The sequence below is a fragment of the Thamnophis sirtalis genome, unplaced genomic scaffold (assembly GCF_051295495.1).
Source record: "Thamnophis sirtalis isolate CommonGarterSnake01/CBP01778 unplaced genomic scaffold, rThaSir2_p1.2 scaffold_15, whole genome shotgun sequence".
In the NCBI taxonomy this organism is placed as follows: Eukaryota; Metazoa; Chordata; class Lepidosauria; order Squamata; family Natricidae; genus Thamnophis; species Thamnophis sirtalis.
This window is the reverse complement of record NW_028261395.1, coordinates 40,504,541-40,526,429: the sequence shown is the minus strand read 5'-3', so window position 1 is coordinate 40,526,429 and position 21,889 is coordinate 40,504,541. Positions and strand designations below refer to the sequence as shown.

The 21,889-nt window shown below is 46.7% G+C and overlaps 1 protein-coding gene across 1 annotated transcript in view; it reads right to left on the bottom strand.

Moving 5' to 3' along the window:
- Positions 1 to 21,889, bottom strand: part of CASZ1 (castor zinc finger 1) — a 146,779-nt gene that overhangs the window by 67,140 nt on the left and 57,750 nt on the right. Inside the window, exon 2 of the mRNA XM_087702568.1 lies at positions 7,184 to 7,762. Coding sequence (XP_087558694.1) covers positions 7,184 to 7,762 — 579 coding nt within the window. The remainder of the gene's footprint in view (positions 1 to 7,183; positions 7,763 to 21,889) is intronic.

The following is a 21,889-nucleotide window of genomic DNA, read 5'->3' as shown; positions in this document are numbered from 1 at the left end:
CACAAAAGGGAGAAATTTTTGACGGATCATCGGGCGAGATCCGGGGAAGCTTGTCAGAGACGCGGGGAGAAAGGGTGAAGTGTCGAGCAAAGTTATTAAACCTGAAGGGGAGAAGACTTCATTTGAAGATGCCCTTCTGTATGAAGGGTGGGACAAGGGACCTCTGGAAATTCGACGGTAAATTGCTATGCACTCTGCGGCTGCTCCCCCCTCCTTTTATTTTAATCCTTTCCCCCTGTAATCGTTTTTCGGCGCTCCTTCTGTGCCCAGCCCGCCTGAGTGCAATGGGAGTGAAACCTAAGATTTAGTGGGCACATCCTAGATAAGCAGGGATTCACAAATCCACATACGGATGCTGGCATCCCAAATTCCCTTTTTAAATTCCTAAAGCATTAAGAGTTTAAATTGCTGCCTGGCCCTCAAAATGGCAGAATTTGGCTCTGGGTTTGGCAATGACCTGTCAACGACTACTTCACCGTCAACCGCAAACAACAGATACACACTTAAGGTAAACCGCTCCAAACATGATTGCAAAAAATATGACTTCAGCAACAGAGTGGTCAACGCCTGGAATGCTCTACCCGACTCCATTGTTACATCCTCTAACCCCATAACTTCAACCTCGAACTGTCTACCGGGGACCTCACCCTCATTCCTCAGAGGTCCTTAAAGCGGGCGTGCATAAGCGCACCAGCGTGCCTACCGTCCCCATTTATTCACACCCATTTATACTTAAACCTGTTATCTCGCACATGTTTGAGAAACTACCGTATTTTTCAGACTACAAGATGCACCAGAGTATAAGACGCACCAAGATTTTGAAGAGGTACATTTAAAAAAAAAAGTGTTTGCCCTCCCCGCCCCCAGAGCATCTACAAGCCTCCCAAACCCTCTGGGCATCCATTTTTGAGAAAAATGGGATGTGCGGGGCAGGGTTTCAAGAGGCCAAAAATGCTGTATTCAGTGTTGTTCACAGTTTGGGTTTTTTTTTGTGAAAAACAGGGCGTGCAGAGAGTTTGGGAGGCCTACAGAGTGCTCCTAGGGGCTTCAGAGGGCTAAAATACTCCCGTTTTTGTGAAAAACGGGCCCGTTTTTTGCTCGTTTTTGCCCTCCCCAGCTTCCAGGAGCACTCTAAAAGCCTCCGAAACCCTATGGGCACCCATTTTTAAGAAAAATGGGATGCATAGGCCGGGGTTTCAGGAGGCCAAAAATGCTGTATTCAGTGAATAAGAGGCAACCAGATTTTCACCCTCTTTTTGGGTAGGGAAAAAGGTGCGTCTTATGCTCCGAAAAAACGGTGAATAAAATAAATAAAAAATAAATAAAACAAAACTCTTTTTACCTGGGCTCTGTTAGATCAGGGGTCCCCAAAGGCCCGAGTCGAAGCCCGCCATTGGGACGCGGGCCTGTTTGAAAGTGGGCCACACGAGCCATGGAGCTTTCCCTCGCGCGAACTGTGGGCACTTGCGCTCACACCCAAAGGTGTGTGGAGGGAGGGCGCTCACGCGAGTGCAGCATCATGCATGAGTGCAAGTGCTCACCACTCGGGCGAGTGGAGCTTCACGCATGGGCAAGCACGCTCACGCACACTCCCTGGCGCTGAGCTGGGTCGCCAAGATGGAAAGTTTGGGGACCATTGTGTTAGGCTACAAGTGGTTCTCGGTTTACGACAGTTCGTTTAGTGACCGTTCAAAGTTACGACGGTGACTTTTACGTTGTTTAAATTTTATTAGATGGGAAAGTTTGATTATTTGTCTGTAAAGTTATATTTGAATATATGGCATAAACTACGCTGCTTAAATCTTACTGGAAGGGATCATGAGGTTTAGGAAGGGAACGGGAGAGTCTACAGAAGGTCGGGGTAAATAGCAAAGAAGTAAGAGATGAGAATAAAATATAGATAGAATGATTTATACTATTTAAGCATAGATAAAGATGGGGGGCTGAGATCAACACAAAGAGTGGTTTCTTTTTTTCTTTTTTCTCTTTTCTCTTTTCTTTTTTTCCTTTTTTTTTTCTTTCTCTGCTTTTCTTTTCTTTTTTTTTCTTTTTTTTTGATATATTACTTTTATTTTTTAATCCATATGTATACAAGATATCTTAGATAGAAGGTAGTGCCAGGTGTGGACCCTGGGAAGTCGGGAGGATTAGGGATGGGGATTGTGGGGGGTGGGGTGGGGGGGTGTTAATATAGTTTTAATAAGAACAAGAATGTATTTATATACGGTGGTTCCTTTTTTATTATTATTATTATTATTATTATTATTATTATTATTATTATTTTCCTTGGTTTACTTTACTTTTATCAGATCAAACAACACTCGAACAAAGGCATACACCAAGGAGGGAGGTAGAGGGAAGGAAGAGGGAGGAGTAAGGAAGGAGTAAGGGGAATGTAAGGAGTAAGGGGAATGTAAGGAGGGTGTCTGGGGAGTAAGGGGAGAAGGAAGGCTTGAGGGGAAAGGGAAGTAGGAGGGGAGTGTTAGAGGGAGAAAGGAAAGTTGGAGGGGGTAGATGGGGTGTATGGAGGACGCAAGGGTTAGGTGGGGTTGTGAATGATGAGTTGTGTTTCCTTTTTACTTGTTCGTTTTATTCCCTTTTTCTTTTCTTTTTTCTTTTCTTATAGTAAATACCCTGTATATAAATGATTGCAAATGGAATGTGAAAATTGAATAAAATATATTTCCTAAAAAAAAAAAAAAAAAAAAAAAAAAAAAAAAAAAAGTTACGACGGTGCTGAAAAAAGTGACTTAGGGCCATTTTTCACAGTTAGAACCTTTCCAGCATCCCCAGGGTCATGTGATCGAAATTCAGACATTTGGCAACTGGTTCATATTTATGACCATTGCTGTGTCCCGAGGTAACATGATCCCCGCTTGCGACCTTCTGACAATGCAAAGTCAATGGGGGAGCCAGATTCACTTAAACAACCCGGTTTACTAACTTGTCAACTGCAGTGATTCGCTTAACAGCGGAGGCAAGGAAGGTCATAAAATGGGGCAAAATTCACTTAATCAACATATCACTTAACAACGGAAATTTCGCAGATATGTGCTAGCCGTTCCTGACATTAAGGGGCGGTGCTCATCCCGTTTCAAAGCCGAAGAGCCAGCGCTGTCCGAAGACATCTCCGTAGTCATGTGGCTGGCATGACTCAACTCCCGAAGGCGCACGGAACGCTGTGACCTTCCCACCAAAGGTGGTTCCTATTTTTCTACTTGCATTTTTTACGTGCTTTCGAACGGCTAGATTGGCAGAAACTGGGACAAGTCACGGGAGCTCACTCCATTAGGTGGCCCTAGGGATTCGAACCGTCAAACTGCCGACCTTTCTGATCGACAATCTCAGATTTTTCTCGCTGAATTTTACATATTAAAAAGGAGTGTTCAAACATCTCTCTTTTTGCCTCCCCCCCCCTTTGCATCTACATTTAATGGAAGTTACCGGTTCAATTAGCGCTTCATATCCAAACTCACCCACCGAATGGCTCCTCCTGGTTTAAGAATATCCCTTCAGGTTCCCCCCTCCTGGATTATACAAATCCAAATGAGGAGGGCAGCTTAATTCAAACCCAGAGGATTTTTAACCAGGGGGCACCGTGTCACCTACGGGAAAGGAAGGAAATCTTGTTTGCCTGGGGAAAAGTTGAGTGGGCATTCTTCTTTTTGGTTGTTATTTAAAAGAAGGGGGAAAAACCCAATCCATGTTTAAAGAGTAAAAAAAAGATTGCTGAAAGAATCGTGCGACTTAAGAAAACAAACAGTGAAAAAAAGGAGAAAAGATGACTAAGGAATAAAAGCTGCTGCTGTTTAATGATGATATTATTATTATTATTCGCAACAACAGGATTATATCACAACGGCCAGTTGTTTCGCCGGATTTGGCATTGATTACTAGTCGGGCCTCACCCAGGGGCCTAGGACGTCGTAACATATTTTCGTAATATGCATGCCGATCCAAGCAGTGCGGCTTTTTGCATTTGACTGATGGTGATTTTGTCAATTTTTAACTGTTTTAAATGTAATTCCAGTGCTTTTGGAATAGCACCCAGTGTGCCAATTACCACTGGAATTACCACTGCTGGTTTGTGCCATAATCGTTGAATTTCGATTTTTAAGTCCTGGTATTTCGCGATTTTTGTCATATTCCTTCTCGTCGACCCTGCTATCACCTGGTATTGCGATGTCTATGATTGTAACCTTGTTTTTCTCAACCAGTGTGATGTCTGGTGTATTATGTGCCAGTATTTTGTCCGTTTGTATACTACTACTACTACTACTACTACTACTACTACTACTACTACTACTACTACTGTTGTTGTTGTTGTTATTATTATTATTATTATTATTAGGTTAATCTTTGATGAGATTCACAGCCTTTGGGGCAGGTTGATAGCTCAACAGCTCGAGTCCTAACCAAGGACCTGGGAACTGTTAATGTAACGTCGGAGGATATAAGTTGTCCCAAGTAGGGTGGTTTTTTGTAGAGTCAGAAGGTTCAATTTATTATTCTTATTCTTATTTAATAATATTATTTCTTTACGTCCTGCCTTTATGTATTGGACATGATAGTGTTCAAGGCAGCCAAATCCTATTGGATAAGAAGGCATCTCATAGAAATGGCAAAAATTATGGGATAGGAATTATAAACTGACTGTGGCCTCAGCTTATAAAGAAAACCTATACAAAATATTCTACAGGTGGCACTTACCCCCACCAAGACTGGCAAAAATGTTTAGTAACTTGTCTACAAAATGCTAGAAACGCAATCAGTCCTCCACATGTGGTGGACGTGCAGCAAAGCAAGATAATATTGGTTGAAATCACATAATTGGCTGGATGAGATAACTAAACAGTATATAGATTCAAAGCCGGAATTATATCTCTTGGGAATAATAGCAGAGGGTTACAATAAAGGGACCATATATTTAGTTTTACATATACTGACAGTAGCAAGGATTATATTTGGCGAATACTGGAGAAATGAAAACACTCCACCAGACGAGGAAGTAATTCAGAAAAAAATTAGAATCTGCTGAAATGGATAGGTTAACTTTTAGAATTAAGGATAAAGAAGATGCAGAATAGTGCCTGACATGGAACAGCTTCTATGAGTGGCTAGAGACAATGAGTAGGAATTAGAGGAAAAAAAGACTATGAATGTCTGTATTAAAATAGAGATGGTTTTCAACTATAAGTATGATAATCTATAAAATGTTCCGTGTTTTCCCCAAAATAGGACAGGGTCTTATTTTCTTTTGACCCCAGAAATAAGCACTTGGCCTTATTTTCGGGGAGGTCCTATTATTTTTGAGGTGCAGAAAGCAGCGAGCGTGGTCACCTCATGGCTGCTGCTGTGTTGCAATATTTTCGGGGAGGGCTTATTTTACAAGAGCCAAGGTGGCGCAGTGGTTAAAATGCAGCACTGCAGGCTACTGCTAGATCAGCAGGTCAGCGGTTCAAATCTCACCGGCTCAGGGTTGACTCAGCCTTCCATCCTTCCGAGGTGGGTAAAATGAGGACCCAGATTGTTGGGGGCAATATGCTGACTCTCTGTAAAACCGCTTAGAGAGGCCTGAAAGGCCTATGAAGCGGTATATAAGTCCACTGCTATTGCTATTGCTATAGTGCATGCGCTCAAAAGCCTGATTGGGCTTATTATCTGGGGAGGCCTTATTTTCACGGAAACAGAGTAAATAGGCCGACATATAAGAAAAACCCCAGTTTAAACTATTTGGTTATACTAATACAATTATATTTAATACAAGTGTTATCGTATTATAGTTACCGTTATGAGTTCACGTGTTAATATTTACCATGATTTTTTTTTTTAAATTCCGGTCTTTGTCTGTGTAACTGACATATCCTGCATTCATACCCTGTATTCAAAAATGCTTATAAGTGTGTGTGTGCGCACAAAAGAAGGCATTTGACAGGCTAATCTGGCTCGGCTCACTCACCCTTACCATTTTTTCTTCTTCTCACCTTAAAAGCAAGAGTTTGCAGCCCCCCCAAACCTTCAGAGAAAACAGGTGGGCACATACATGGAGGTTGCATCAAAAGGAAAGGAGGCCCTTTCTATTCGGGGACGGGGGTTGAACTGCAAATCCATGTATTATTGATTCACTTTATTTTTATTCACCATTTTGTACCTGTATTCGCCCTATTACAGTCCCATTATCCTTAGTTTAGCGGTTGCTATTAGCGTTTTAAATAATTCTGAATAATATGTATTTAAAGTTTGGGCCTTTTAAATAATATATCGGAATGGTCCTCATTTATTATATATGCACAAGGTAGCATTGACTGTTCTAATGGCACTGCGATGTTTCGCTCACGTTTTGTAACCCCGTTTTAAATATATACGCCCAATTGCATTCATTTAAGGGGTGTACTTCCTAGGTTACAATAGGGGGGTGGGGGTCGGTGGAATTCAAGGTTGAGCTGGGGGGTCTTCCAGTTACTGAGAAGACACTGAACTGCCTGAAGGGGCTAAGGGAGAGGGAGAGAAAGAGAGATGATGAAGGGAGGGACGGGGAGAGAGAGAAGAGACAGGGAAAGAGAGGAAGGGAGGGAGGGGGGAGAGGGAGAGAAAGAGAGATGATGAAGGGGGGAGGGGGAGAGGAGACATGGAGAGGAAAGGAGGGAGGGGGAGAGAGAGAGGGAGAGAAAGAGATGAAGGGAGAGAGAGCAAGAAGAAAGGAGAGAGGGAGAGAGGAAGGGAGGAGGAGAGGGAGAGAAACAGAGATGATGAAGGGAGGAAGAGGGAGGGAGAGAGGAGACAGGAAGAGAGAGGAAGGGACGGAGGGAGAGAGAGAAGAAAGGAGAGAGGGAGAGAGGAAGGGAGGGAGGGAGAGGGGAGGGAGAGAGGGAGAGAGAAAGAGAGAAGGGAGAGAGGGAGAGAAAGATGAAGGGAGGGAGGGAAAGAGAGGGAAAGGAAGAGAGATGAAGGGAGGGATGAGGTTGGAAGAGGTCAGCCCACATCCATCTTGCAAATCAGGAACAGTAGACAAGAAAATGTCACGTTTCAAATCTTCACATTCTAAATCTAAAAGCATGCAACTAACTCTACTCCATGGGGAAAAAAATGCTCTCATCAAGGAGATTGCCCCAGGCTTTCTGGAAAGGCAGGTCATCATGTGGCCAAACGAAGACATCTGAGCCACCACAAGTGGCCAACTCACCTGAAGCAGCTCCTCCACTGAGCTTAGTGCCGGCTTCACTGTTGGAGGCCCGAAAGCTTTCGTCCTTCAGGGGAGGCCCATCTGAATCTCGGTCGTCAGCAAAGCTGCCATCTTGGGAGTCCTTGGGTGGCTCAGCTTCGTCCCCGTTATCCTCGTCATCGCTGCAACCTTTCGGCTGCACCATGTAGACCCCCTCGGGGGGCAGCTCCGTCCCCTCGGGGGCCTTGGCTTCCTTGTTCTCGATGCGCCCCAGCAACGGGTCCTCGCTGTACTCGCCGTTGACCCACTTCTCGATCACCTCCCGCCGCTTGTCCTCCTCGATCTTCGTCCCCTCCGAAAATTTGGGCCCCGGATCCTTGGCCGCAGCCTGGGCGACGTCCTTGGGGGCAGCCACCTCACCGCCAGCACTTTCCCACCCCAGGGGAGCTTTGTCGACCTGTTCCTGCTCGGGTGCTTTGTGCTCAACGACGACCTGGCGGCTGAGCTTGGCACAAATTGCATTTAATTTCAGGCCACCTTTGCGCTTGGCAGCCATCTTGGGGTTTCCTGAGGTTGTGTCAGTGCATATACGTCTTTCAGCTAGAGGAAGGGACACAGGGGAGAGAGAGAGAGGCACACAGAGAGAGAGAGAGAGAGAAATAAAATGAATATTAGCAGAGGTTTATCAATGGTCCTATCCCGCGCGTGGATAACGGCCTTTTTCGAGGCATCGTGCGCAAAACAATGACACAATCTATACATAGAACACACGTTTGTGGAGATTCTCAGTCATCTTGATAATGGTTGTCCCAAAGGTGCTTTTTTCAGGAGGCCACTGGACTTTCTTATCTTTTTTCTTTGAAGACCTTTCGTTTCTCATCCAGGAAGCTTCTCCTGCTCTGACTGGATGGTGGGGAAGGGGAGGATACCCTCAGGGTGAACACAGATAAACCTCCAAGGGGCCTCAACGACCCTCTAAAAATGATGCAAACGACCAGCGGTCTGCGAGGAATATAAATCCTTCTTATTCCCCACCCGTCCAATCAGAGCTGAAGAAGCTTCTTGGATGAGAGACAACGAGAGAAATAAAATGAATATTAGCAGAGGTTTATCAATTGGCCTCAGGGCGAACACAGATAAACCTCCAAGTGGCCTGAACGACCCTCTAAACAGGATGCAAATGACCAAATCCTTCCATTATTCCCCACCGTCCAGTCAGAGCTGAAGAAGCTTCTTGGATGAGAAACGAAACACCTTCCAAGAAAAACAAGGAACTCCAATGGCCTCTTGAAAAAGTACTTTATGTATTTGCGTCCCTTTTCTGTCTATCGGCTCACTCTGGGAGCCATCCAGGCAGAAAGCCATTTTTTTTTATGTTGCCTTGTTACATTTCTGCTGCAATATGTAACACAGCCCAGGTTCGATTCCCAGTAAGGGTATGGCTAGCTGATGAGAGCTAAATAGCTTGAAATAGATCTATACTAGTCTCCCTTTATTTATTTATCAGCACAAATACAACACACACACACACACATAAAATAAACACAACAACTGATCGACAAGCTCAGCGTCTTCACCACTGAGATCCCGCGTCCCAGTTTTATAGTAATTACTATTGTGCAATTTCTTATTTAAGGGGTTTTGTTTGGAAGTTACTTGCCCGGAGTCGCTTGAGCTAAGCAAGATATATCTACTAACAAAACGAACCAAATTAGAATGACACTTGGGTTGGGGTGTTTTCCCGGAGACTCCAGGCCTTCTCCTAGCTTCCGCCCATGTACCTCCCTGCCCCCCACTTCCAGCCCCTTGGTATCTTTCCCGCTTAAGCCCTAAGAGGTGGGCACAGTATGCCATCCGTCTGAGCCCTGGTGGTCTTCCCCAGAAGCGTCTATGCCATCCCCCCGGTGCTTCGACCTGACAGCACAACAGAGCAGCCTGAATCTTTAGAATGAACCAATTGTCAGCAATTGGTGGCTGCTTAGCAGCTCCGGGGCACCGTTTCCCATGAATAGCGACATTGGCCGACGGAGCCTTCACAAAAGTGACAGCAAGGAGCTAAATGGCCCTTAGACCTTCCTGGAGATCCAGTGATGCTGCCTTCGCAAACCTACATTCCTAGGCTGCCAGAACTTAACAGACGATAACTAACAGATGAACAAAGTTGGAAGGGACCTTATAGGTCATCTAGTCCAACCCCCCCTGCCTCAAGCAGGAGACCCGACACCATTTCTAACAAATGGCAGTCCAATCTCTTTTTGAAAGCTTCCAATGAGGAAGCTCCCACAACTTCTGAAGGCAACTTCTGTTCCATGGGTTGATTGTTGTCCCTGTCAGAACGTTCCTCCTTATTTCTAGGTTGAATCTCTCCTTGGTCAGTTTCCATCCATTGTTCCTTGTTTGGCCTTCATGGAAAATAGCTTGAGCCCCTCCTCTCTGTGGCAGCCCCTCAAATATTAAAACGCTGCTGTCCTGTCTCCCCTGGTCCTTCTCTTCACTAGACCAGACAGGCCCACTTCCTGCTCATCATATGTTTTAGTCCCCCTAATCATTCTGGTTGCTCTTCTCTGCACTTTTTCTACAGTCTCAACATCTTTTTCATAGTGTGGTGACCAAAACTGGATGCGGTACTAATACTGTAATAGTAAGGGTAAAGGTTCCCCTCGCACATATGTGCTAGTTGTTCCTGACTCTAGGGGGCGGTGCTCATCTCCGTTTCAAAGCCAAAGAGCCAGCGCTGTCTAAAGATGTCTCTGTGGTCATGTGGCCGGCATCACTGAATGCCGAAGGCGCATGGAACGCTGTTACCTTCCCACCAAAGGTGGTTCCTATTTTTCTACTTGCATTTGTACGTGTTTTCGAACTTCTAGGTTGGCAGAAGCTGGGACAAGTCACGGGAGCTCACTCCGTTAGGCGGCGCTAGGGATTCGAACCGCCGAACCGCCGGCCTTTCTGATCGACAAGCTCAGCGTCTTAGCCACTGAGCCACCACGTCCCTTAATACTGTAATACTTAATACTGTAATAAGCGGTAATAAACTGCCATTGCTTTGCTCCGATTGTGAATCGTGGCTTCTTAGGCACCGCTTCAGCCACTTTGGAAAGATAGAGCCAAGGTGGCGCAGTGGTTAAATGCAGCACTGCAGGCTACTGCTAGATCAGCAGGTCAGCGGTTCAAATCTCACCGGCTCAGGGTTGACTCAGCCTTCCATCCTTCCGAGGTGGGTAAAATGAGGACCCAGATTGTTGGGGGCAATATGCTGACTCTCTGTAAACCGCTTAGAGAGGCCTGAAAGGCCTATGAAGCGGTATATAAGTCTACTGCTATTGCTATTGCTATTGCTATTTCCTTGTGCTAAGAAAGCCTGTTTCCCACCGCTCCTTTCTCTTGTGGGACGAAGGCAGCCGTCCCTCTGTATTAAATGCAACGTCAGGCCACGGTTTTGCAAGATCTCGGTGGCCAGCGAGCAGGAGCTGAAGGCAGAGGCTGCTGATCTCATTTTCAAAGTGGCGGGGAGCCTAATCGGGCCGATCAAACCTGTGGGAGGCCTGCGAACGCTGCAAAATAATCACAGCACCCACTTTCGCATTGTTCTTTCTCACCCACAACAACGCGATTGCCCCGATAACAAGCAGAACAAAAACACGTACACCTGTTAGAGGAAAAAAAAGAAAAAAGAAAGAGGAAAAACACACAATCACCCGCCCGTATCCTCAGAGAAAGGACACACCCTGGACACGCCTAAGTACCGTACATCTAGGTTCGGCAGATGCACATCGCAAATACTCGCACAAACACGAGCGCACACACACACCGGGTTGTGCAATAGTGGCTTAGAGGGGAATCCAGGTCAAAGTTTCGTCACCGCCTTTCCTTGGCCTTAGCTGCCCCAGAAGGAGGGAGCAAGCTAGGCCCACATCTGTCCTCAGCTACACCTCAGCGGAGAAGGTGGAAGGAGGTTAAAGGCAGTGGGAAACTCACACCCAGCCCAGCTGCATCGAACAGATCTGGGAAAGGGTGTGTGTGTGTGTCTTTGTGTGAGAAACAAATTTGAAAATACAAGTAGTCCTCGGCTTACGGCCACGACTGAGGCCCAAAATGTAATGCTGTGACGTGAGCTTTGCCCCGTTTGGCCCCTTTCGTGCCGCAGGGCTTAAGCGAAACGTTGCCGTTGTGAAGTTAGTAACCCAGTTGTTGAGGGAATCTGGCTTCCCCGTCAACTTCGCTTGTCAGAAGGTCACAAAAGCGGATCACACAGGCCCCCAAGACACTGCGCACCGTCACAAATAGGGACCGATTGCCAAGCAGCCGGATTTTTGACTGCCTGACCACGGGGATGCCTGCAAGGGTCATAAGTGTGGGGAACAAACAGCCCTAAGTCACTTTTTTCCAGTGGCATAGTAACTCTGAACGGTCATTGAATGAATTATTGTAAGGAGAGGACTTCCTGTAATGGGGGCGGGGCTTGCAGAGATGGGCTAGTTGGAGGGTCAACCTGTCCCAAAAGCCATGGGTGATAACAATAGCAATAGCCCTTAGACTTATATACCGCTTGCCCCCAACAATCTGGGTCCTCATTTGACCAACTTCGGAAGGATGGAAGGCTGAGTCGACCTTGAGCCTGATGGGATTTGAACTGCTGGCAGTGGGCAGTTAGCCTGCAATTCTGCATTCTAACAGGAAGGAAGGAAGGAAGGAAGGAAGGAAGGAAGGAAGGAAGGAAGGAAGGAAGGAAGGAAGGAAGGAAGGAAGATAGCAATAGCACTTAGACTTATATACCACTTCACGGTGCTTTTAAAGCCCTCGCTAAGCGGTTTACAGAGTCAGCCTCTTGCCCCCAATAATCTGGGTCCTCATTTGACCCAGCTGGGAAGAATGGAAGACTGAGTCAACCTTCAGCCTGATGAGAATCGAACTATCAAATCGCAGTCAGCCGGCAGTCAGCAGAAGTAGCCTGCAGTACTGCACTCCAACCACTGCACCACCGTGGCTCTTACTGATTCAGTGCCAAGAGAGCTGAACTAAGTGCATTGATGCCCAGAGTGACTCTTTTAGAGAAGCCAGATGTTCCACCATCCACCAGAGGTGACGTCAGCAACAGGTTGGGAAACAGACACTCCAAAGACCCTATTTGTGGATGCAACCACAGAATTCCTTGTCCCTCGACTGACTTCACCTATGATACCCAAGTGCATCAATACAGAGCAATCTTGAGTTTCTTTCTCACACTCTCTTCCTTCTAGAGCTCATTTCTGCCCCACTTCCGACCCGCACAAAAAAACCCCGAAGGGGGAGACTCTCAGCAGCAAACACAAACCTTCATTGTGCGTATCCCTCTCAGGGGTCGTAGTTTGAGGACCTCTGATTTAGTGCAATCTAAAAAATGCAAATAATTTTTCTGTGGACCACCAAAATTTTCTCGCAGACCACCAAGTGGTCCACGGAGCACTAGTTGGTGACCACTGGTCTAGCTAGAGAGGAGGAAAACTTGCCAGTCCTGCGGTCCGCCCTCCGTCCCCTGCCTCAAAAGGTCAGCTTAAACAATCGGCCCACCCACTCCCACCCGTGACAGTTTTGATTCCCCGTCCAGAGCCCTGGAAAAAAAAGCTTTCAAGGCTAAGTAAACTTCCCCTAGGAATTTTTTTGTTTCCCTCCCCAAAAAAAGAGAAATGTTTTGCTTTCGCATCAATCCAAGGAAGCCATTTATAACCCAGCCTTGTCACCGAGTCCTTTTTCATCTCGGGGGCCCCGGGACATGGTCTCCCCGCGTGCCGTATTTATATCCCAACATTTCCTGAGAAAAACAATACAGTTCCCATGTTTACAATCCAGGAGTTTGGCCTGAGCGAAGGGGGGGGGGGGGAATAATAAAAAATGAAAAAAAAAAAGGAGGAATTAAAAGCGGTTAGGAATCCATAACCTTCCACTCACAAGGGGAAAGCGGTGGAAGATCCAAATCTCCTTTCGGTAAACAGCTGATTTTTTTTTAAATAAAAAAGGCTCTAGTCCTCAAGAGGGTGCATAACTCAAAATGCCACGCACCTGCGTCATACCGGCAGAGAGGGAAAAAAAAAAAGAGGAGGCAGAGGAGGAGGATCTGTGAATGTTCTTCCTGGCCTGTCTTCCTTCTCGGCGTTTCAGCGCATGCCACAAATATGTAAAATTAACTACGTGTGTGTGCAAATGTGCTTAACTTGCAAGTATTAATCCAGGTCACCACCTTATCTTAAGCGTTCGACCTGTACAGATGAAATAACAACAACAACAACAACAACAATTCTTGTCAACGACTACTTCAGCTTCACCCGCAATGATACACAGGCAAACAATAGATACAAACTCAAGGCTAACCGCTCCAAACTCGACTGCAGAAAATACGACTTCAGCAACAGAGGGGTCAACGCCTGGAATGCTCCACCTGACTCCGTTGTTACTTCCTCAAACCCCCACAGCTTCAACCTCAAATTGCCTACCGTGGACCTCACCCCATTCCTAAGAGGTCCGCAAAGGGGGCGTGCATAAGCGCACCAGCGTGCCTTCCGTCACAGCCCTACGGTCCACATTTATTTGCATTCATTTCCTGTGTTTGTGTCCATATTTATATTTATACATGCTATCTTGTACATGTTTGACGAACTAAATAAACCAACAAACAAACAACAAAACCAGGACAAACGGGGCGGAGGCGAATTCTCCAGACACATCCGACTTGCTTCCTTCGGTGCCAGTTTGCTGACAATACAGGCTGGCATCAAAGCAGTGGTGAAATTCGTTTTTTTTTTACTACCGGTTCTGTGGGCGGGCTTAGTGGGTATGGCAGGGGAAGGATACTGCAAAATCTCCATTCACACCCCACTCCAGGGGAAGGACATTGCAAAATCTCCATTCCCTCCCCACTCCAGGGGGAAGGACACTGCAAAATCTCCATTCCCTCCCCACTCCAGGGGAAGGACATTGCAAAATCTCCATTCCCTCCCCACTCCAGGGGGAAGGATACTGCAAAATCTCCATTCACACCCCACTCCAGGGGAAGGACATTGCAAAATCTCCATTCCCTCCCCATTCCAGGGGGAAGGACACTGCAAAATCTCCATTCCCTCCACACTCCAGGGGAAGGACATTGCAAAATCTCCATTCCCTCCCCACTCCAGGGGGAAGGATACTGCAAAATCTCCATTCACACCCCACTCCAGGGGAAGGACATTGCAAAATCTCCATTCCCTCCCCACTCCAGGGGGAAGGACACTGCAAAATCTCCATTCCCTCCCCACTCCAGGGGAAGGACATTGCAAAATCTCCATTCCCTCCCCACTCCAGGGGGAAGGATACTGCAAAATCTCCATTCACACCCCACTCCAGGGGAAGGACACTGCAAAATCTCCATTCCCTCCCCACTCCAGGGGAAGGACATTGCAAAATCCCCATTCCCTCCACACTCCAGGGGAAGGACATTGCAAAATCCCCATTCCCTCCACACTCCAGGGGGAAGGATACTGCAAAATCTCCATTCACACCCCACTCCAGGGGAAGGATATTGCAAAATCTCCATTCCCTCACCACTCTGGGGCCAGCCAGATGTGGCGTTTGCCGGTTCTCCAAACTACTCAAAATTTCCACTACCGGTTCTGCAGAACCGGTCAGAACCGGCTGAATTTCACCCCTCTATTAAAGGATCGGCAGATGGGGAAGGGGACATTGAGTTAGGGTGCTGCCCTGGAGGAAGGGAGAGGGGCTCCAGCCTGCGGGGAGGGTTGGGAGAGGAGTGGGGGTTGGGGGAGGACCCATCCCGTGGCTACAGAAAAGCAGTGGGTGAGGCTAGCGAGAGGGGGTTGGGAGGACTGTCACTTCAGAGGGCTGGGGGAGAAAAAGCCTGAACAGATGGACTGTTCGTATTCTTATTGAAGAATTTTCAGCCCAGCTGAGTAAGCTGTGCTCAGGAGAGAAGCTGCGCTGTGCCAGCCTCGCAGGAGCCAGGAGAGTTTCATCCAATCAATTATTCACAGCATTGTTTGGGGCACAAGAGGGAGGAAGCGGTGGGCTGGGCAGGGATGGGGTGGGGGGTGCAAAGAAAAGGCTCGTGGGGCGCCAAGTGGCACGCAGCTCCCAAAGCGAAGCAGTTTTTAGGCTGCTGAAATCCAAAATCCTTCCTGGGGAAATAGCAGTTCTCCGGTCCCGACACGCAAGAGGCCATCTAGACCAACCCCAAAAGCTGACTCGTCGGAGCAGCGTGGGTTCCGATCTCGCCCCACAAAGGCGCCTCGGAGACAACGCTGGGCCTGCAATCCTGGGTCTTTTATAAATAAACTTGCAAGCGAGTTTATTCGGTCCCCGAGTCAGGTTTGAGAGCCCAAGGGGGAAGAGGGGGTCCCTTCACAGCCCTGGGATGGCTGGAGAGCAAAATAAATAAATAAATAGGTTCGCTCTCCTTTATAGTTTTCATTGGATCAATGTGGCGGAGCTTTCCAGCAAAAGGTGGGATGGTGGGACTCCTTCTTAAAATGGCCCTTGCCGTGAGTGTGCCAGTGAGGCCCGCAGCCCTGGATTCGAGCTCTCGCAGTTGTTCAGGTAAACGGAGGAGAAATCCCCGTTGAGACAGGCATTCCTGCTGGAATTACAGTTCCCAGGTGACTTGAAACGTCAGGCTTGAAAAGTTTAATGGTGTCGGAAATTCTTTTCAACCTCCGGGCAGATGTGGGGGAAGAGATGTGGCCTGGGCAGGGAGTAGGGCTGTTTTAGGAAATCTCCTTTGGGAAGGGATAGGGAGGGGGGAGAGAGAGAAAGAGAGACAGATAGACAGAGAAATAGAAAGACAGAGAAAGAGAGAGACAGAGAAAGAAAAAGGGAAAGACAGAGGAAGACAGAGAAAGAAAGACAGAGAGAAAGACACAGAGATGGACCGTCAGAGAAAGACAGAGAAAGAAAGAGTGAAAGAAAGAGAGAAAGAAAGACAGATGGACAGAGGAAGAGAAAGACACACACACAGAAGCAGAGAGACAGAGACAGAGAAAGAAAGAGAGACAGAGAGAAAAAGAGAGAGAGAAAGACCGAAAGAGAGAAAGAGACAGAGAAATAAAGAGAGAGACAGAAAGAGAGAGAGAGAGAGAAGGAAAGAAAGAGACAGAGAGAAAGAGACAGGGAGACAGAAATAAAGAAAGACAGAATGAAAGAGACAGAGAGGGAAAAAGAGACAGGGAGACAGAGAGAGAGAGAGAAAGAAAGAAAGAAAGAAAGAAAGAAAGAAAGAAAGAAAGAAAAAGAAAGAGAAAGACAGAGAGAGAGAAAGAGGGGGAGGGAGAAAAAGACAGGGAGAGAGAAAGATACAGGGAGACAGAGAGAGAGAAAAAGAAAGAAAAGAGAGATAGAGAGAGAAATAGAGAGAGAAAGAGACAGAGAGAAAAAAGAGACAGGGAGACAGAGAGAGAGAAAGAAAGAAAGAAAGAGAAAGAAAGAGAAAGACAGAGAGAGAGAAAGAGGGGGGGGGAAAGACAGGGAGAGAGAAAGATACAGGGAGACAGAGAGAGAGAAAAAGAAAGAAGAGAGATAGAGAGAGAAAGAGAGAGAGAAAGAGACAGAAAGAGAAAAAAGAGACAGAGAGAGAGAGAAAGAAGGAAGGAATTGGAGATGGAGAACCTTATTACTCTGTCTTTCTTATGCACATACATCCTGCTCCCGTTTTATCAATAAAATATTTTATTGCTTTTAGCTGATGAGATGACCTGGGCTTTGAGGAACGGTGTCTCCTTCAGCTGACCTTGGGGAGGGTCACCGTGGCTCTCTGGTCAGTCCTGGGCTGAATGGGGGAGAGCACAGTGCCTTCCTGGCAATCAACCCCCATCATGAGGAGGCTGGGTAGCATGGGGTGCTCCTCCTGGAACAAGCTCTCACAGGGAAGTTTTCCAGCAGGAGGAGGGACGGGATATTCCAGGGAACCTGGGATTAAATAGCCAACCACAGAAGTCAACATTGCCAGGTTTTCTTTCAAAAACAAGTTTCTAGTCCTCAGGAGTTTCAGGAGCGAGGGTGGTGAAACAAAATTAGAGAGGATTGGGGAGGAATGAAACTGCTCAAGAGGGCAGACTAGTTATGCACAATCGGCAGGAATAAGAGTTTGTAAAATTACCTGTATGTGCAAAATATACCTAAGGTAAAGGTTCCCCTTGTACATATGTGCTAGTCATTCCTGACTCTAGGGGGCGGTGCTCATCTCCGTTTCAAAGCCGAAGAGCCAGCGCTGTCTGAAGACATCTCCGTGGTCATGTGGCCAGCGTGACTCAATCCCGAGGGCGCACGGAATGCTGTTCCCTTCCCACCAAAGGTGGTCCCTATTTTTCCATTTGCATTTTTCACATGCTTTCAAACTGTTAGGTTGGTGGAAGCTGGGACAAGTAACGGGAGCTCCCTCGGTTACGTGGCGCTAGGGATTCGAACCATCGAACTGCCGAACTTCGTGATCAACAAGCTCAGCATCTTAACCACTGAGCCACTGCGTCCCCCCCAAATATACCCACCTCAACTGTATTTCGTTGCTAAATACAGACTACCAATAGTCCAGACTTTAGATTCCACTCTAATGTTCCCTCTCTGCCATTAAGGCTAATGGCCTTCTCATTACCCCCCAAACCTGTCCTGACCCTTCTCTCTGGAAACACACAAACACACACACACACACCAGCTGCGACAAGTCCTGAGACACCATCCTTGAAAGAAAACAAGGGGAAAACCCTTAAAGTGTTAACGGCAATCGGTGAAATGGCACAGCAGATTGCTACAATAAATAATTTACTGATATTTATAAATATTCAAATCAGCAGGCTTCAGAAATTGAAAGAGGGGAAGAAGCTGAAAAGCCAAGATGCGCGTATGCACGCCAGAGTGTGTGGGACATTGGTGGTGGTGGGGGAGTTTGCATCCATCCCCTGGGCTCTCTAAATTCACCCAAGAACTGTTTTCAAACAAATCTTTCGGGCGTCAGAAAAATGGGAGATGTATCTGTGGGAGGGAATGACAGGAGAGGAGAAGGACTAATGGACAGATGGAGCGAAGGAGGAAAATCTGGCAGGTTGGGGCCGTGTCCGGACCTGCAGCCTGGTTAACCAGGAATGAAATTCAGCAGGTTCTGGAGAACCGGTAGCGGAAATTTTGAGTAGTTCGGAGAACCGGCAAATACCACCACTTACTGGTCCCAGAGTGGGGAAGGAATAAGGATTTTGCAGTATCCTTCCCCTGGAGTGGGGTGGGAATGAAGATTTTGCATATCCTTCCCTTGGAGTGGGGAGGGAATGGGGATTTTGCAGTATCCTTCCCCCTGGAGTGGGGAGGGAGTAAACATTTTGCAGTATCCTTCTCCTGGAGTGGGGAGGGAATGGAGATTTTGCAGTATCCTTCTCCTGGAGTGGGGAGGGAATGGGGATTTTGCAGTATCCTTCTCCTGGAGTGGGGAGGGAATGGGGATTTTGCAGTATCCTTCCCTTGGAGTGGGGAGGGAATGGGGATTTTGCATATCCTTCCCTTGGAGTTAGGAGAGAATGGCAATTTTGCAGTATCCTTCCCCTGGAGTGGAAAGGGAATGAGGATTTTGCAGTATCCTTCCCCTGGAGTGAAAAGGGAATGAGGATTTTGCAGTATCCTTCCCCTGGAGTGGGGAGGGAATGTGGATTTTGCAGTATCCTTCCCCTGCCACGCCCACCAAGCCATGCTCACAGAACCGGTAGTAAATCACTGTGGTTAACCTTTGACTGGGAAATTCCAGAGGGATTTCTGGATGCCCACTTTTCCTTACCAGGGGATCCCCCATTCGCATTCTCCAGAGTCCCAATAAGGCATCTAAGTTAGAGGTTTCTGGCAATAGACCCTTCAGGAGGAAAAAAATAAAACCTATCCAGGATCCAGGGAAAAAGTAAGGTACCACTTTCCAGTCGACGGATGCCTTTGCCTCTTTCCTAAGCCTGAAGCCTTCCTCAGGAAATCTAATTGAGGCTCTCCGATTTGTAATGTGCTGCTAGGGTGGCATTTTAGTACAAAGAAAATGACGGTATCATGAAAAATAAACAGTGCAGAATAATACCAAACGGTCACCAGGAGAGGCACAACCAACTCTCAATATTATTTCTATCTCACTCATCGTCCCCCCAGGAGCGCAAAGCACTTTGCAAGAGAATAGCCCCTAAGAAAAGGCTTAAATAAAAAAAACAAAACCATCGCGATAAATCCACCGCACTTAAAAACGATAAATACAAAAATAAAACAAAGTTAACGTTGAAATGTTGAAATAATAAAAGCCGCCTTCCTGCGATTTCCTGTAAGAGGGCCACCCAACGCTTAGAAGAGCACTGTATCTGGGAGGAGGGAAATCTCTATGCCAGCCCATAAAACTCCCCCGGCTGGTTTTAATGTACAAGTTGGCATAATAATCCATTCAAGACTTGAGAGTTCATGGATAAACCGGCCGGGGTAGCCAGCAAGAACTGTTCCAAATTCACAAGGAATAGGAGAAGAGGGGAGCACAAATGAGGTACAGAAAGATAACGTGGGGAAAAGAAGAACTGAAAATAAAATGCAGATAGAAGATTTCACTGGGATTTACAGTCACAAAGAAAAAGCAGAGAAAAGAGATCTCCAAAAAAAAGGAACCACAAAATAGTAAGGAAAGGAGGAGAACAGAGAAAAATCTGGGGAATGTTACTAGAATGATAAAAGCGAATACTCTGAAGAAAAGATACAATGATCACAATAATAGGAAAAAGAAAAAGAAGCTAGGGGAAAGGGGGGAGAACAAGGAAAAGAATGAAAACTGGAATTTTTGAGAGCCCAAGAGAAAATGGCTAAAAGAGGACGAAAGGGGGAAAGAACTACATTAGTAGACTAAAGAGAACAGCAGCAAGATTGTTATTGAGATGTAACTAATTAAGAAATAAAGAAATGATAGTACATTGTGAATTGTAGAAAAAAATGGAAAGAAATGTGCTCTAGGCTTAAATCGAATTAGAGAATGCATTTATAGCAAAATATACCAATGGAGAAAATAAGAAAGTAAAATTTCTGTGCAACTTTGAAGGGGCAATGGAAGGTATTGTTTATGTATTAAGAAAAAAAAGGTAATCCTAAAGATGAAAAATAATGGAAGAGAATAATTTGGCAGAAAGTGAAAACGAAACTACCATGCAAAAAGGATGATGTAAATGAGAGGATGTAAAAGAAAGGACCCAGACAATTCTTGGCTCCTATAATATATATAATTTGCATTAAAAATAAAAATAAAAACCTTGGGGGGAAAAAAAGAACTGATCCAAATTTAGAGTGGTGTTTAGCCCAGGTTTCAGCCAATCCTCATGATCTCTCTCAGTCCAGTTTACGTCATAAAACAGTGAGGGTTTTTTTTTAAAAAAAGGGAAAGAGAATCGTCATCCACGCCAACCAGGGTTAAACAAATGGACAATGACAAAACCCACAACCTATCCCAGCCCTGCCCTGCTGAGCATCTAGCGCATCTAAGAACGACAGCTGTAAACTCTCTTTCCTCAGTCAGCACCACCACAATGGTTATGAGTATAAGATGCACATAATTGAAAACTTCCCACTTTGGCAGCAGATTCGGACAGTGAGGAGGTTGGGGAGGAAGATGGGCCAGTCCTGGAGTCTGGGGAAGGCTCTGATGAGGACTCTGCGTCAGAGGCAGAGATGTGGGCAGGGCTGTCCGACAGTTATCAGCTGCCTTCGGAGTCGGACATCAGTGAGGCAGAAGAACAGCTGGAGCCTGTTCCCACATGCACAGAGTTGCCAGACCAAGGGAACAGCTAAAGAACAGGGGTCGACTTGGGAGTGAGGCCACAGGTGGCGGTGAATTGGCCCTCCGGGAGGGGTAAAAGAGGAGCGACAGGGGAGTGGAGTTTGCAGGAGACAACTAGTTCATTCCTGCATTCTGGCCAAGTATTGCGGAGTCTGAAAGATATCGGCCTGGCCACTCTCCAAGCCTGATAAACGACCTTGAAAGACTGTGGGAGAGGAAAGACTTTGCTGGAGAAAAATTCACTGTAAATTAAATAAAAGGGTTTTATCGGGACGAGGACTCGGCTTCGTGCTGCTGGCGAAGCCTAGGTCAGAATACTGGCTTCCAAATCCTTCCAGTCCCAGAGATACGCCTGCCTTTCCCCCCCAGACCCGATGGCATGACGACCCTTGCTTGAAGGCCAGTCAAATCACTCCAAAAGGCCATGCTCAACTAAAGTGGGCAACTTTGGAAGTTGAATCTTGTTGACCGCACGAAAAGGAAACGGAAGTGAGCTTCGCGTTGACCCTGTGCTGACTGAGTGGGGGGAATTCTGGGAGTTGAAGTCCATGCATCTCAAAGTTGCCAAGTGTTGAGAAACGCTGAAGTCTCTAAGGTGAGAAACAAGAGGAAGAATCTCCAGTCTCCCCCTCGGTTTGAGATGGCTCTGGGTCACAAGGCACGGCCCCCCAAGAGGGCTCTTAAGTGGCGTCCCATGGTTCTCCCTCACCTCTGCCCTTGTTGTCAGCTTCACCTCTGGACTCGACCTGTGGTGCCTCCGCCTGCTTGGTAACCGGAGCTCCACAGTATCATCCCACTAGTAGCCACCGAGCCCCCCGCGTGGGGTGAGCTTCTCCCGGGAAGAGTAATGTTCCCCCCCCCTTCCTAATGCACGGGAAGCCTGTCAGCTTCCTGACTCCCTGTGTTTTATGATCTTAAACCGAGCGGCTTGGAGCTCCCTAGTA